Consider the following 16020-nt stretch of genomic DNA (forward strand, 5'->3'; position numbering starts at 1 on the left):
CAAATATACATTAAAAAATAAAAAATAAAACAGTAACAAAAACTTGCCACAAAGATTTGTTCGTTTCATTATCACCTTGTCAAGCATGCACATGGTTTCCCGCTATGGTGACGCATTCTGATGAGAAAATGTACGTGAACGTTGATTGGTTACTTTCCCATGCTGGAGGCGGGGACACTGACAAATAGGAAGTGGTGTTTATTACTGTTTTACAAAGTGGCAGTTCAGTCACTACAAAGTTACAATGTATCATGTATGTTTAAGGAAATAATGTTTACGGGATAAGCACACCATTTCGACTGATCACTAACAATGTCATGTTTACAACAGCAAAGGAAGTCTACTTATGGTATAATACATATAATGAATTATTTGGGTTAAATTGTGAACAGTATAGCACTGTCTGTTAGTTGGAGCTAAATTATAAAGAATTGGGTGGGCTCAGAGATTTATCATTATCTATTATTGCAAGACTTCATGACATATTAAACATATTTACCCTTCCCCCCTTTGCCCTCATGTAGGCCTACATGCTCTCTTTTTTGGCATCACTTGATAATAATCTTTGCTTTAAAGCCACCACCACAAAGGCCTGCAGTGTGATCTTTTGTGAATATATTGACCAATATATGTAGGCAAACATTAAGGGTTACTATTTAACAACGATGTGTCGGTATAGGTATAACGGGCCACAGAACCATTGTTAATAATGTTAAAGTAATGCAGGCCTGTGTCAACTTCATTTTAGGCTGCTATAGATTCTATTGGACTATTGTGTTGGGTTAGTGGGGGGAGGTGAGTGATGAAGTGAGCAGATATAGCAACACGGGCTTCGCTGCCTGCTGGTCAGTGCGTTTGATCAAAAAGACAGCTCTCTTGCGTTCGCGTTAACAACAGGCTGGGAAAAAACAATGAAATTAGCTGTTCGAGCACCCGAAAGGACGGTAGCATGAGAGTTACAGAGGAGAGTAATAAACAAGAACAGGACCGACATCTCCACGCTACTGCGCTTCTTCCACTGAAGTCGGACTCGTTATCCCCCCGATTGAGTCGGTAAACCACCGTCCGATATGGGGAAGGAGGTAAATGGTGTTTCGCGGAGCCGGTTTGAGGTGAGTTTTCCATCGATCTGTAATAATAACTGTTAGTTGTTGACGTCCAGCATTCAGTGATCCTGTTAACGTAAAGGCTATAGGCCTACTTGATGACTGTCGCTCGCTGTATTTATTGTAAAACGGCGCTTATGGCCAGTGGAGGCAGGCAGCTTCCGCAGTCAATGTTTGGATTAGGTAAAATGCTGTTGTTTTGTCTTAACAACAGCATTTAACGCATTTTTTTCACGGACGACATGGGCCGATGTGTCCATTGACACCTGTCATGCTGTTGATTGTTCTATTTGGGCATTTTAAAGGGCCTAAAATGTGTCCTCGCTTCTCTTTGTGCCGTCAAAACAAAGACAATGAGGCACCCGTAGCACATAAAAACAGTTTTGATACTCTGTGTCATCTAAATCGCTATGACATATTGCTTGGCTTTCCTTGAGTAATGTTCAGTTGGCGTTTGTTAACCGAGTTTATCAATGGATCTCGGCTCTTATAATGTTTCGAGCTTCCCCTTGGCTTTAGCGGATAGATTGTCTGTCTATGGCTGCTGCGGGCTGCGGCTATGTGGGGGCCTTGGGTTGAGACTTCTGCATGGACCGTATTAGATGGATCCGCCATGGCCCGACTAGATTATTTACAAATAACCAGCCATAACGTTTTATATAGAGTAAACTCGTATGAATTAAGCCGCGCCTTTATTAGATAATGTTGCTGACGGCATTCACTGTAATAATAAACTTTACGTCGCAGCAGTAAACGTGCAGCCAAGTGTTGTGGAAAGGAAAAATAAACGAAAAGAACCTTTGAAAGCAAATGCTATATATTCACTGCATGACATTGGTCCATATAGAATGAGCTCTTGGTGTTGTTTAATCCTTAGCCAGCGTGGGATTTGTGTGGTTTCATTTATTTTTAACGGTGCAACAGCTGAAGACTCAGCCAGGAGATCCAGGCCGTACCTTCTGGCCTGACAGCTGCGGTAGATACGTGATCTGTAGTTTATTAGCCAATAACAATGGACTGCAACAGCCTGGAAAGTGGAACGCAGTTACGTCACATCATTGTCTTTGTTAATTTAATGAAAGTAGTCGATAATGATTTGTTGCCATTTCTGATTGACGTCAGTCACGTCACCACTCACCACCTAGCGTTTTATGACCAGGCTATACTGTAGCTTTTTTCTGAGTCTGTAAACTCAAGACTAAAGCTACTAGGCGACAAAACAATCTAAAGATATTTCTGACAGATTGTAGGCCTCCTGTGATCATTTAATATATTTTACAGTCTACACTCTACAGTCGTGTCGACTCGTGTGTGCGTGCGTGAGAGAGACATGAGAGAGCCTTTGACACACTGGGGCTCACTGGATTTTAAAGGTCCAGAGATGTATTTCAAATGGTAGGCTTGCCAGTTTGTTGACAGTGAACTGATGGATGGGTGGGTTTATTTAAGTGCACATGTTTCTCCAAATATGTGTTCATATCTTTTGAAGATAAACAAATGATGAAATTGGTATATTTATTGAATTATAGTCAAAGAAGCAACCGTTATATTACGGTTTACCAATGCTTACCAATGCTTAATTGTCAGGCAAGATGTGCATGGCACTGATGGCAGGTTACATCCTGCACTTTGTATTCACACAACAAAGATCAGCTGGTGTTATTTTTTTAAATAAATGTATAGACTAAAATGGATTGAACCAGATTTGGCATCAATTGCCATAGGCTATTGTGATTATGATTAACATAGAGAATGTCATCATCCCACCACAACCATATTGGAACACAGTTTTAGATGACTTCCTCTTTATAATGTTCACAGGTGATCGTGTATACACGTCACATAACATTTACTGATCTTCACGATTTGTCTGTGAATGAACTGGAGATTATCTGTGTAGGTATTTCTGTTCAAATGTAATGCCAGTAGCTCTCACAACTGCAAACATTAGTCCCAAGGATCATACATTTTTACAAATTTATTTGAACTACTATGTAAGTTGTGTGACACTGAACACTAGACTAATACAACAGTCAGTATAAATATATACAGCTCTGAACAAGGAAAAATGAGCACATGTACTAAACTCAATAAATTAGCAATCGCAATCACAACTACATATGGGTCAGGCGGTTTTGAGGTTTTGTAGAAAACATACAGTAGTTCCTCTTCTGTTTCATCCACCACCACCAAACTGCTGTGTTTTTCAAACCATTACACTGAGCCTCAGCTAATCATAATGTGAATATTCATCCATGGTTATGTACTGGAACTGTCCTGGGTGAGGGAGGGCATGGATGGAGATGGCTCCAGCCATGCTGAGCCTGTCAGGCAGGCCTAACGTTGTTCTCTGCTTCTTCCAGATGTTCTCAAACAGCGACGAGGCAGTCATCAATAAGAAGCTGCCTAAGGAGCTGTTGCTAAGGTGAGTGATATTTTTCAAACACATGATGCATACAGGTTTTCACTTGAACAATATTATTTTTGGCGAGCGACACCATTGTACGGTAGGCCTACCATTGAGGAAGTATATAAATTAGTCTTAAGCCAAAGTCTTTGTTGATTGTTGCTCAGGAAAGACTAAGAGGCAAGTTTCATACTCGCCAGTCACAACCAACCTATATCTCTCCTCTTCATTACCACACATCCAATAGAAACACAGAAGCATGCACAAAAGTCCTTGCACCTGCTCCCTCTTCCAGCCAGGCAACCAACTACAAGATCTTCTTGATCACTTGTGCTCGGTGTTGGAGGAAAAAAACAAAACACTCAACTTAAAGGAAGTCACTTCTGTTGAGCGAGTTTAGTCAAACAAACCAACTAGCCAGCCAACCAAACACCATCTGCATCTGCAGCTTTCTCCTCTTGCCCCACACCATGCTCTCCCCTCCCCCATGCTAAAACTGTAATTAAAAACAGATGCTCGCAGTTATAAAACATTCAAATCGATTTAAGAAGGAAAAAAAGAAAAGGTCTAGAGCCCCCTGAACAAACAGAAAATAGAGGCCATAACTCAAGCCTGGGCCATGCCAACCATGCTGCCTGGTCTGTTGCTGCTGACTGTGCGGTGTCTGTCCAGGTGCAGAGAACTGATTTAGAGAGACAAGGGTTTACTCAAGGCATCTCTGTAGCAACTGTGTGATGCAGGTTTTACTGCATTGTGGCATGTGACAATTTCTCACACAGGCTAGGGTTTACCAGATATTGATTCTTTACAACTGGAGCATATCCCCATCCTGACACTGATTTGAGTAAACACATCCATCTAGCTAACAGGGTAAACATATCTGCCCTGCTAGCAGTCAAACACGAAAGTAGCAGAGTCACTCACGTCCTTGTGTTGAGTACGGAGACTGTGTTACAGTAGGACCGGGTTTTGGGTAAGCAATGGGATGGCAGCGGGGTATGAGGATTCTTAATGTACTGTACTGTACTGTATCTATCTGTCTTCTAGAATCTTCTCCTTTTTGGATGTGGTGACACTTTGTCGCTGTGCCCAGGTGTCACGGGTGAGTCTATTTTCATGATAATTACTTCAATTGCATGGACATTTCTGAGAGAAATCTTGGTTTTCAACTACGTCTTCCCCTCCCAGTCCTGGAACGTTCTGGCCTTGGATGGCAGCAACTGGCAACGAATTGACTTGTTCGACTTCCAGACAGACATTGAGGTGAGGAAAAGTCTGGCTCAAACTTTTCTTACTTCCTCCTACCAGTAACTTCTGTCTTAGCCCCCTGTACTCACTCACTGCATTTCCTCTTTTTACCATGGTAAACCAGTCACTACGCAATCCATCGTCAAAAAATAAAGGAACAGAGTCTCTCTCTACTATGTTATCCCTAGTCGTAAATGTAAATGCAGGCAGCAAGCGTGAGTGTCTTTTATTTGTTGCAGGGCCGGGTTGTGGAGAACATCTCAAAGCGATGTGGGGGATTCTTGAGGAAGCTGAGTCTGCGAGGGTGCCTGGGGGTTGGAGACAGTGCCCTAAGGTAAGTCTCTGTTCACTCTTCTATCCTTTAAATGTGGAAAGGCCATACAAATATCTATTACAAATGCATAAATAAATAAAGTACCGGTAATGGCAATAAATGTAGAGAAAATACAATAATGCAATTATTAAAGAATAATACAAAAACAATGAGGCAAGAATGATCAATCTACATAAAAGCCGCTCTATACAAATGGATTTTCAGAGGAGTAACATAAAATATAGCACAAGATGCACTGTGAGCAAACACAATCTGTGCTTGTTCTTTCCTATGTAGGACTTTCTCCCAGAACTGCAGGAACATTGAACTGCTTAGTCTGAATGGCTGCACCAAGATTTCTGACAGGTTAGTACGTTACTGATAGAGACATGTGGGGCAGGCATGTGTCCTAAAATCAGGGTTCCCACAGAAATATTTTGAATAGTTTTCCAGGCCTGGAAAAGGTTTGGAATTAATCAAATGCTTTGGAAAATGTTTGGCTATTGATCTTTTTCATAAAAAACATGTCCCAAAACATTATGTGAAATAGGCTACCTTTGGCCTATTGTGTACACAGGACATCACTTGATAAAAATAATAGATCTACAAGCTAACATGTTCAATCATGATACGTTGTTAGCTTGTAGATCTGTTCTTTTTGCCACGTGACACATTCTCTCGAGTCTGTCTTGGGGTATTGATATACTGGTGTAAGAACCTTATTGCACGGTATGAGTGGAAATTAGGTAAAATACTTTGGAAAATTATAGAAAATGCACTGTTACAAATGTGTGGGAAGTGGGAACCCTGTAAATTATCTTTGAGGGGCTCAGCCCCTCATATACACAGGTTTAATGTTTGTCTTTAGTTCAATGTTTGTTTTGTAAACGCATTGACAATGAAGGCAAATTTGTCATAATGTGTCATTTACGTTTGTTTTACATCACCATGACATCACCTAATCAACATGAGTTAGACTTTAATATATTAGCGCCACTCACTTCACACAGGTGTGATTTTGTTGGAGTTAATATGGTGTCCTATTGTTGTTACCTGCAGTACGTGTAATAGTCTCAGTAAGTTCTGCCCAAAGCTGAAACACCTGGACCTTGCTTCCTGTACCTCGATCACCAACCTGTCACTCAAAGCTCTCAGGTGTGTAATGAATTCTTCTTCTCTGTCCTTTTGTTCTTTGTCTATATGTCTTATTTTACTGATCATTATCGGACTGTTTGTGCAAATGTATAATGGGGAGGTCAAATAAGGGTTAAACAGTTTCCTCATCTTTTCTATCTGCTCTCCTCCTGTCTCAGTGAGGGATGCCCTCTGCTAGAACAGCTCAACATCTCCTGGTGTGATCAGGTCACCAAGGATGGTGTCCAGGCCCTGGTGCGATGTTGTCCGGGACTTAAAGGCCTTTTCCTCAAGGGCTGCACACAGGTATGTGGAAGGGCTCTAGTCAAATGAGTCTTTGTCACACGACAGCGCTACTCTCCAAAATTAACAAAGCTAACATTGTTGTGTGAAAACACCATGCGACAAACCATATATTTTTCTGTCATTACTGTTAAGATTACGATATTAGCAGATGTTGTGGATTGCTGATCTTTACGGTCAGTGTGTACCCCATGAATTGGGAGGGGGGTGTGGGGGGGGGTCACAGACCCCCAGGCATACTATAGTAATTGGAATTTAAATAGCACTCTGTAATGAGGGCTGCGTGGCTGAGCTACTTTACATAATATGCAGATGATGTTTGAGGTGGAAAGAGTGTAAAGGTTTGCTGCGAGGCAGTGCATATCCGGTGAAATGGAGCAAGGAACAAAGAGTTCACAGATCTGCAGGTATCTTGGCATAATTGGGTTTCCAAATCACACTCTAAATGCCTTTCCCTGTGTGCGGCCTACCTCTTATAGCTAGAAGATGAAGCTCTGAAGCACATCGGGGCGCACTGTCCGGAACTGGTGACGCTAAACTTGCAGACATGCTCGGTAAGTACAATACCCATGATTGTAAAGCCGGGTTTATATGCCAATATAGCCGATCTACAAACTCAAAACAAAAGCCAGGGTGCAGAGGCTAACAAACTCACAACCACCATGTGTCTCAACATAGTGTCGCAGTCCCGCCCCCTTTCATGCCCGGAAGAGAATTCCCCCATTATTTTTATTTTTAAAGACGTTTACGCTGCGGACAAAGCCAACTCAACACAAGGAATAAACCAACACAATGTTTTGGGCCGATCAAATAATTAGCAAGAAGAAAAACAAAACAAAAAGTCTTGTACCTTGCCGGCTTGCCTTTTGGGTGAAATTCTCCTTTCTCATAGCGATCTCAGAATGGACCTGATATATGTCCTTTTTATTAAAGTGAGAGGACCACACATTGTGTTTATTGTCATGATTTGTCACAAGTCGAGTTGGCTTTGTCTGCGGTGTAAACATCTTTAAATAAATACTTTTTGGAAAGTCTATGGGGAAAATTAACAGGGTATTATTTTCCGGGCCTCTTGTCGGGGCAGGACTGCGACGCTCTATAATGCGAGCTTGTAGAGTGGCTATTTTCTCCACAGGACAGGACACTGTCATACGAGAATAGATAAGACACAGAATCACTTGCTACAGTATGTAGTTATTTAATATACTCTAAGTCACAAAAATGAAAATCATATTGCACAACGTCCATATGGTGGCTGTAGTATACCTTTGGAACACAGGAGATAAATATTGGTTGAGTGTATGTTTAACAGGCCTTTGGTTGTAAAGTGGGTCATGCTCCTCTGTCATTGCTGTTCTCGGCTGGTGTGGAGAATGCTAGGAAAAAGGCCAGTGGGCAAGTCTGCTTGTTGTGCATCCTGCTCCTGAGGAGGGAACCTGTTGTGGGCTGGAGGTGTAGCAATCTAGCCCACAAAGCTAATATTAGCTGAAAGTTGCTCCCAGACAATTTATTTATTTCTCTGGCTGCATCTGTCTAAAACAATGATCCTCCTCCATCGTCACCCAAACCGCTTCTCTCATATCTTCACCTCTCCTTTCTCAATTTGCTTGTTTGATGTTTCATCATCTTGTGCCGCAGAATCTCATCTTGTTCCAGTCACTACACGACATATTTGTTATCCTTTCAACTGCCTTTTCTTTCCACTTTCTCCTCTTACTTGATCTGGCCACACTGTCGGCGGACTAAATTCCCCATGTTTATTTTGCTTTCCTTAGTGCAGGCTAGTTTCCTGCGGAGTGAGGACCCACTTTAGTATATGCTTATATTTGGCCGCTCTCTAGTTTCTAAGGACCCCTTGTCTATGTGTGTATGTTTAATGCACTATTATGGACACATACATACATAAATGTGCTCCTGACAAAACCACATGTACATACAATGTATGTTGTGCTTGTGCAACCGTCCTGATTCTATACAAAAACCATAAACTCCATCTCTGAGTCCTGTTTGCTCTCTGACCAGAGCCCTTTGGTGGTCATAGCAGCAACGCCCCTGAGTAATTGGGCATGCCGCAACTAAAGGCTCCTTTACAGTCTGGTCACCTCGAGAACAAATCATTTTATTTTTCCAAAACGTGGAAAAATAAAATGATCTGTTCTCGAGGCTGTTCTTTTGTTGTGTATATTTCTCGCATTGGGTTACAATGTGAGTAATCTTCCTGGTCTCTTCTCTTTGAGCAGCAGATCACAGATGAGGGTCTCATCACAATCTGCCGGGGTTGCCACCGTCTCCAGTCGTTGTGTGTGTCTGGCTGTGCCAACATCACAGACGCCATCCTCCACGCCCTGGGGCAGAACTGTCCCCGCCTCAGGTACGTCCCCACCAGTGCACCACACCCACACCTCCGCTGTGCCATTTTCAACTTTCAGCCATCATCAGCTTTCTGTTTATCAAGTGTGAGTCAGAAGATGGCAGCTAGGAGGTAAATGAAACTGGCTTGTCACTGCCACAGACAGGACAGGACAGGGCAGCAAATAAATCTGTGCTGTGGGAACCAGCACATCATCAACCACGAGGAAGGGCATCCTTCGTAGCTAAAACTACTTGCGGTAAACAGGTTATTAAAACCTTAGGGCAATTTAAATAATGATACAAGCAGAATGATGTAAATACTGGAAGAGAAAAGTAGATATGCAAAAGCAATAATACAGTTATCTGGTACGTCACATGGTGCATTGCTTTCAGTTGTATTAAAATACCGTACCAGCATGCAAAGAACCAGTGGGGCCAGTGGGTGAATGATTGTAAGTGATCCTGTCACAGTGCAACTCTGTTCCTCTTTCTGTCCTTTCAGAATATTAGAAGTGGCTCGCTGCTCTCAGCTCACCGACGTAGGCTTCACTACATTAGCCAGGGTGAGTGTTCCAGCTCATACGTCCTTGTGTGCAATAGTAGAACTATTTCACACATAACTGACCGGACAAGAAGATTGAAATATTTTATGGCTCTCGGAGATGGGGCCGGGGACTTATTTTGTTTCACGTAATGCACAATTTCAAACGTGACAACCTACAGTATTGCGTCCACAATGGCTTTGCCAACTAGGATGGCACACTTGTCTACACGCGAGGACATCTCGGAAGACTGGCAGCTTCACAGGCCTCATGGCCTTGCTGCTGGCGCACATACCTTTTAAAAGAAGATGTAAAGGTGTGGCGATCCGCCAAAATAATAACAATAATCATTTAAATCACTGACGGCAGCCAGCCACCCACACATGCTGTCTGTCAGTTACGTCGCCAGTTGCGTGGCCCACTGAAATCCGTGTTTTTGTATGCGTTTAATTAATCTGTAAATCGTTACGCACAACCACCTTTAATTAAAGGGACATATATCAGGTCCATTCTGAGGTCGCTATGAGAAAGGAGAATTTCACCCACTGGTAGCTGACAGTAGAAACACACACACACACACACACACACACACACACACGCAGGCTATCATCCCATCGGAAAAGTGCATGTTATGAGCCTTTCCACAATCCATAGACTAGGTCTCAAAACACTGCAACACACAGACAAGTTGATGCGAACAACGCAGACATTTTTCCTGGTCCCTCCCACAAATGGATATTTTGCCACGCCTATGGGTGTCAGCATGTGTTTGTGTTTCCATGTATGCTGGGAAATGTGTACTGCTTTCCTACGTAATATACACAAACAGCCTCATCACTCACTCCAAGATGGTCAACTAATAATGTCACTCTTGCCCTCCTGCAGAATTGTCATGAACTTGAGAAGATGGACTTAGAGGAATGTGTGCAGGTTAGTTAAGTTCAACATATTCAGACATACTGTTGCCTATTGTATCGAGGCAGTTTATTGTTACATTTATTGTTATTCTGTCTTATAGATCACAGATGGCACGCTTATCCAGTTGTCTATCCACTGCCCTCGTCTGCAAGTCCTGGTGAGTGCTAGCAACATTTATTAACAAAAATACTTGTGGGACGGGTGTTACACAAACAGACTGACGGGTACAACAACAGGTACCCTGACAATGGATACACTGGGAGGCATGCATTCCTGACTTGCGATCCCTGCGGCCTACTCAGGTACTGCAAAACGGGAACTCCCCCTTTGGCCCTTGCGTTATTGTATCTGCAGTAACAACAGTAGCTGGTTCTATTGTCACAGCTGAGTGACAGAGCTCCGTTCTCGCTGCCTTTCTGTCCCATTAGAGTCTGTCTCACTGTGAGCTGATCACTGACGATGGCATCAGGCACCTGGGCAGTGGCCCCTGTGCCCACGACCGCCTGGAGGTGATCGAGCTGGACAACTGCCCCCTGATCACTGACGCCTCCCTGGAGCACCTGAAGAACTGCCACAGCCTGGACCGCATCGAGCTCTACGACTGCCAGCAGATCACCCGTGCCGGCATCAAGAGACTAAGGGTGAGTTACGCAGGCGGTGTGGTGGATGAGCACTGGTTTGTACACGGCACATACTGCATTCTCTAAATGTGCACTTTGATCCAGCCGGTCTACACTTGACCGGAAAAACATTGATAGTCTCACAACTCTGTTTTTGTTCTCTCATTTTCCCTACTTCAGACCCATCTGCCTAACATCAAAGTGCACGCGTACTTCGCCCCTGTCACTCCGCCTCCCTCTGTCGGGGGAAGTCGCCAGAGGTTCTGTCGCTGCTGCGTCCTGCTATGATGTAAAGACAACACCCCTCCCCTTCCCCTCCCCGCGGCCCCGCCGTCTGACCCCTGCCAACCCTGACCTACTGCCCCCTCGTCCCCATTTACTGAGTACATGCTGGTGTGTGGTTCCCCCTTCGGAGCTGCAGAGAGAGGGAGAGAGCCAAACAACGCCATAGGGTCTCACACAACCTTCCCAACAACATTCCCAAGTTCCCAAAAACAGCCTTTAACACACACACACACACACACACACACACACACACACAGTATACATATGCACATACAATAGTATACACATAGACCACCACAGAAGAATGTCTGTACATTCCTTGCTGTCCCTAGGCATACATTCTACACTAGACACACCAGTATCACATAGGATTTAATAACAAACGAGTGTTATTACCATTCCTAAGACATTACTCTTAAATACAGAACAGGATCAATAATCTGTTTTAATCAAACAGATTGTAAACAAAATTTGCAGTTGCAGTAGAATTATTTTTTTCTTACAAGTACTTAGTACTTCCACATCAAAGACTGTCCGAGGGTGTTTGCACATGATCCGGAGCAGTGCTTTGTTAGCTCTGTGCTGACTGCCCCTCTGCACGTAGATTTATGTAATTTAAGTCATAGTGTCTTTCACAGCCATGAACTGCCTAACCCCCCCTTAGCACATGCGAACACACACACACACACACACACACACACACACACACACAGACACACTCGGATAGACGTGTGCATATAAGTGTTGATAACAAGAACTACTGTGCAATCACAAAATGTTAACCCACAGTCCTTTGCACTGACAGTGAGAAATGATGATTTTATGAGGAGAATTTTAACGACTGCCTCAGAATGACATTTGAATGATATTTTACTGACACACACACAAATGCATACACACACAAAGACGCAAACCTACATATAAATGCTCATCACTACACCCCCTGCCTCTCTCTCTCTCTGTTACAATCAGAAGCTTCATTGTACTTAAGAAAAAAGAGACAAACTTTAATATTTTTCTAAAATGGACACCAATTGAGACTTTACAAGTGGGGATTCGAGAAGATGCCAAATGTTGCATGTAACAACTCTAGTTTTTTAAAAATCTAATTGTACATAATAAGGACCGTGGGAATCCAAGCACCGAAGCCAGCTAAAATACACCGCAAATGATGGTGTGAAGGAGGGACTGTCAGTGAGCCTTACACTGGGACGACGGTGAACCACTGTTGGAGAATAAAGCAATGAGTTATACTTGGCTGTGCGTGGGTGTCGCACGTCTATGATCTACAAGCTGAATGCGTCACAGCGTGACGCATTGTGAGCTTGTACAGTAGTACTCAAGTAGACTCAAGTGTGAATATTGTGCCAGTACAACACCTGGATTTTCATTGGAGAACTGAAGCTGGCACCGGATCATAAATGTCAACAACATAAAAAATATAGTAGACACTATTTGGCAAAATAGAAAACAAAAATGTTGGATATCACATTAAGAGTTTGTGTTGTCAGACCAGGACATTGGAAGGAAAAAGCCAACCGAAAACAATCAAAAGCATCTCTATTTTGAGTTTTATTTAGTTTTTTTTTGCGTCAGTGACAGTTCTGATCATGGCAAACTAGTGCAAAGTTGAGGAGTATTTGTGCAACGTCTAAGTGGAACGCACTCTGTAGCGTCGACGTCCCCTCGGTTCCCATGAGGCCTGGACAGACACTGGACAGAGTGATGGTGGGTCGGACCCAGCCACCTGTGACCTCCTCTGTCCGTCTCGGACCAGTGACTTGGGAGGGGGTTCAGACAAGAGGAGTCCCGACAAGAGGAAGTCGACTGAATCTTGAGCTGAAGCAAGCGCACAATTCTGGCCTGCTGACAGATGTGTTGGAATGATGTGTTGCAATGGAGGGCTATGGACTAAAGCCCCCCCCCCCCCTCACGATGAAGTATTGAAGCCTTTATTATGGATGATCTTCTCCTGCACATGCACCTGCTACTTCCGTGTCTCTCCTGTTCTGTTTTTATGATTCTGTCTCTTTTCTCTTTTCTGTTCATCACGGAATCTAGATCTCCACTCTCCCTCCTTTGAATTTGTGTTTTTGGTGTGGTTTGGGGTGGGCCTGTTTTTTGTGTTTGAAGTCATGAGTTCAGTGTCTCCCGGTTGATTTTAAGCCCTGTTCCAGTCTTATGCAGTTTGTTTATTATGAGTTATTGTTACTTAATGTTTGAGTGTAGCCTTTGTGCAGGGGAAGGGTTTGAGCCAGTGCAATTGTAATAAGTGTTAAATGATAGGTTGACATTGACTGTGAGTTGAGTATGAGTGGTGATGGAATAATGGAGGTTGAAATACTTGTTGAATGTGTTTCCATCAAGGACTTGTCCTCAGATGGACTTTTTGGTGTGCCGCTATCGCAGAATCAGATTCATCCCCTTGTGTGCTGTCCTTTAACCACTTCAACCCTAAATATTTTGTTGGCCAGTGTCCCCCAGGGCTCTATACTTGGTCCCCTACTTTCCCCCCGCTACACCAAATCTCTTAGCTGAATCTACAAGCTCACAAAGAGACGCATTGTGAGTCTGCTTTTTCTGCAGAATGGTTGCTTATTAAGACATGCCCAGTCAGAGTGGGGATGCTAGGGTCCATGTGGTTAACTTAACATACTTTTTAGATACCCTAAACTGCACATCTCAAATCCCAAAAGTGTTAATTTAAGTGTCAAAATGTACCAGCACATTTATACACTCTAAGGTAGTTAAATGAACACTCCAGATTTGTCTGTGTATCTCAAGGTGCCCTGTACATTTCATAATACAAAACTAAAAAATGAAATGTCAAATTTGGAAATTCAAATATGCCTATTTCTGGAAGCAAGCCAACAGGTAACGCATTGAATCACAATTCTATTCAGCTCATGATCTTGACAGGAGGGCAAGTGTAATCCAGTCTGATCATGTTTTGTTTGAACAGGAGTATATAGCAGATTAGCGAACATCCAGGAGCCAGTGGTAAATATGAGTCTCCTTCTGTATAAAGCCTGATTTATAAACTTGTTTGTATGATGGTGTTGCCTGCAGACAAGAGCAGACACCACTGCTATAATGCTTTACAAACTGCTCTGGGGTTAGATGGTTAATTTAATTTTACCACTTATGCCCTACTGAGTAATGCGACAAATGGCAAAGGTTTTGGAAGATTTTCACCTATGATGACAAAATGCCCAAAATAGGGACGCCAAGATTAATGTGGTTAAGGGAAAGGGAAAGACTGGACTACGTGAAAGAGCCTGTTTAAACTTTGTCATACAACCGCATCGCTCGCTGGTTTAAGCCATTAGTGCCACTGAATCACATGCTTTTTGACTCTTGGCACTGAGAGGATCTCAAATTTCTGTCGACCTACAGCACCACACTCGCACAGCTCCTAAATTATTCTATTGGCTTTGCAAAAAACGAGAAATCTCTGTTCAGTGACATAATATACACTACACGGTTACTGTATACATTGGGTCGTTGTCCTTTTGGTCTCGGTACATATATGCTATATTATAAAAACAATAACTCCTTTGCGTCCTTCTCTGTGACCTTCCACCGGTTTTCACTCTCAGAGAAGGACGCAAAGGAGTTATTGTTTTTTATAATATAGCATATATTACCGAGACCAAGGAAGGACGAACGACCCAATGTATACAGTAACCGTGTAGTGTATAGTTATGTGCACTGAACAGAGGATTTCTCGTTTTTTGCAAAGCCAATAGAATAATTTAGGAGCTGTGCGTGTGTGGTGCTGTAGGTCGACAGAAAGTTGAGATCCTCTCAGTGCCAAGAGTCAAAAAGCATGTGATTCAGTGGCACTAATGGCTTAAGACCAGCGAGCGATGCGGTGTATGGACATAGGTTTAAACAGGCTCTTTCACGTAGTCCAGTCTTTCCCTTTCCCTTAACCACATTAATCTTGGCGTCCCTAATTTTGGGCATTTTGTCATCATAGGTGAAAATCTTCCAAAACCTTGCCATTTGTCGCATTACTCTGTAGGGCATAATGGGTAAAATTTAATAACCATCTAACCCCAGAGCAGTTTTAAAGGCATTAGAGCAGTGGTGTCTGCTCTTGTCTGCAGCAACACCATCATACAAACAAGTTATAAATCAGGCTGTTATACAGAAGGAGACTCATATTTAACCACTGGCTCCTGGATGTTCGCTAATCTGCTATATAGACTCTGGTCAAACAAAACATGGATCAGACTGCCCCTCACTTCACATGGGTGTGATTTTTATTATTATTAAAAGAAATTATAGGCTATATATATTTTTAATAGCATATAGTATCTATATTTATATCATTGCTATTGGACATACCCCAGGTGAAGGAGGTTAACTTGTATCTCAGGGTCTGTTCACGAGTGAGGGGAGGACAGAGAAGGAGATCAGACGGAGAATCGGAGCAGCATTATTGCAGTCGTTGAGAAGAGCTGAGCCAGAAGGCTCAGCTCTTCTCTGTCTACGGTCCTACTCTCACCTATGGTCATGAAGTGTGGGTCATGACCGATAGAATAATGTCGCACATACAAGCGTCCGAAATGAGTTTTCTTCGACGGGTGGCTGGCATCACCCTTAGAGATAGGGTGAGAAGTTCAGTCACGTGAGAGAGACTCGGGAGTAGAGTCGCTGCTGCTTCACCTCGAAAGGAGCCAGCTTAGGTGGTTCGGGCATCTGGTTAGGATGTGTGCAGTTGTCAAGGTAACGCACAGATTGACCTCATTGTGACCTCATGTGTGATAGCGCCTCAATCGACCAG

At 43.0% G+C, this 16020-nt stretch overlaps 1 protein-coding gene across 1 annotated transcript; it reads left to right on the forward strand.

The window, feature by feature from the left end:
* Positions 1-678: 678 nt before the first annotated feature.
* fbxl20 (F-box and leucine-rich repeat protein 20) lies at positions 679-14818 on the forward strand. The gene is made up of 15 exons (XM_080775797.1): positions 679-1112; positions 3470-3531; positions 4561-4615; positions 4702-4776; positions 5001-5095; positions 5372-5440; positions 6134-6229; positions 6388-6514; positions 6991-7065; positions 8752-8882; positions 9366-9426; positions 10291-10335; positions 10424-10480; positions 10752-10964; positions 11124-14818. Exons 1-15 carry the CDS (start codon positions 1071-1073, stop codon positions 11229-11231), a joined length of 1311 nt encoding a protein of 436 aa, XP_080631923.1. The 5' UTR covers positions 679-1070; the 3' UTR covers positions 11232-14818.
* The last annotated feature ends 1202 nt before the right edge of the window (positions 14819-16020 follow it).

The sequence above is a fragment of the Protomyctophum bolini genome (genome assembly GCF_963924005.1).
Source record: "Protomyctophum bolini genome assembly, chromosome: 11".
In the NCBI taxonomy this organism is placed as follows: Eukaryota; Metazoa; Chordata; class Actinopteri; order Myctophiformes; family Myctophidae; genus Protomyctophum; species Protomyctophum bolini.

Bases quoted from the DNA above. Each gene is read 5' to 3' on its own strand.
- fbxl20 (XM_080775797.1), top strand. From the start codon at position 1,071: ATGGGGAAGGAGGTAAATGGTGTTTCGCGGAGCCGGTTTGAG. The intron at 4,616-4,701 runs GTGAGTCTATTT...TTCCCCTCCCAG, and splicing joins GCTGTGCCCAGGTGTCACGG to TCCTGGAACGTTCTGGCCTT. The intron at 6,515-6,990 runs GTATGTGGAAGG...TACCTCTTATAG, and splicing joins TCCTCAAGGGCTGCACACAG to CTAGAAGATGAAGCTCTGAA.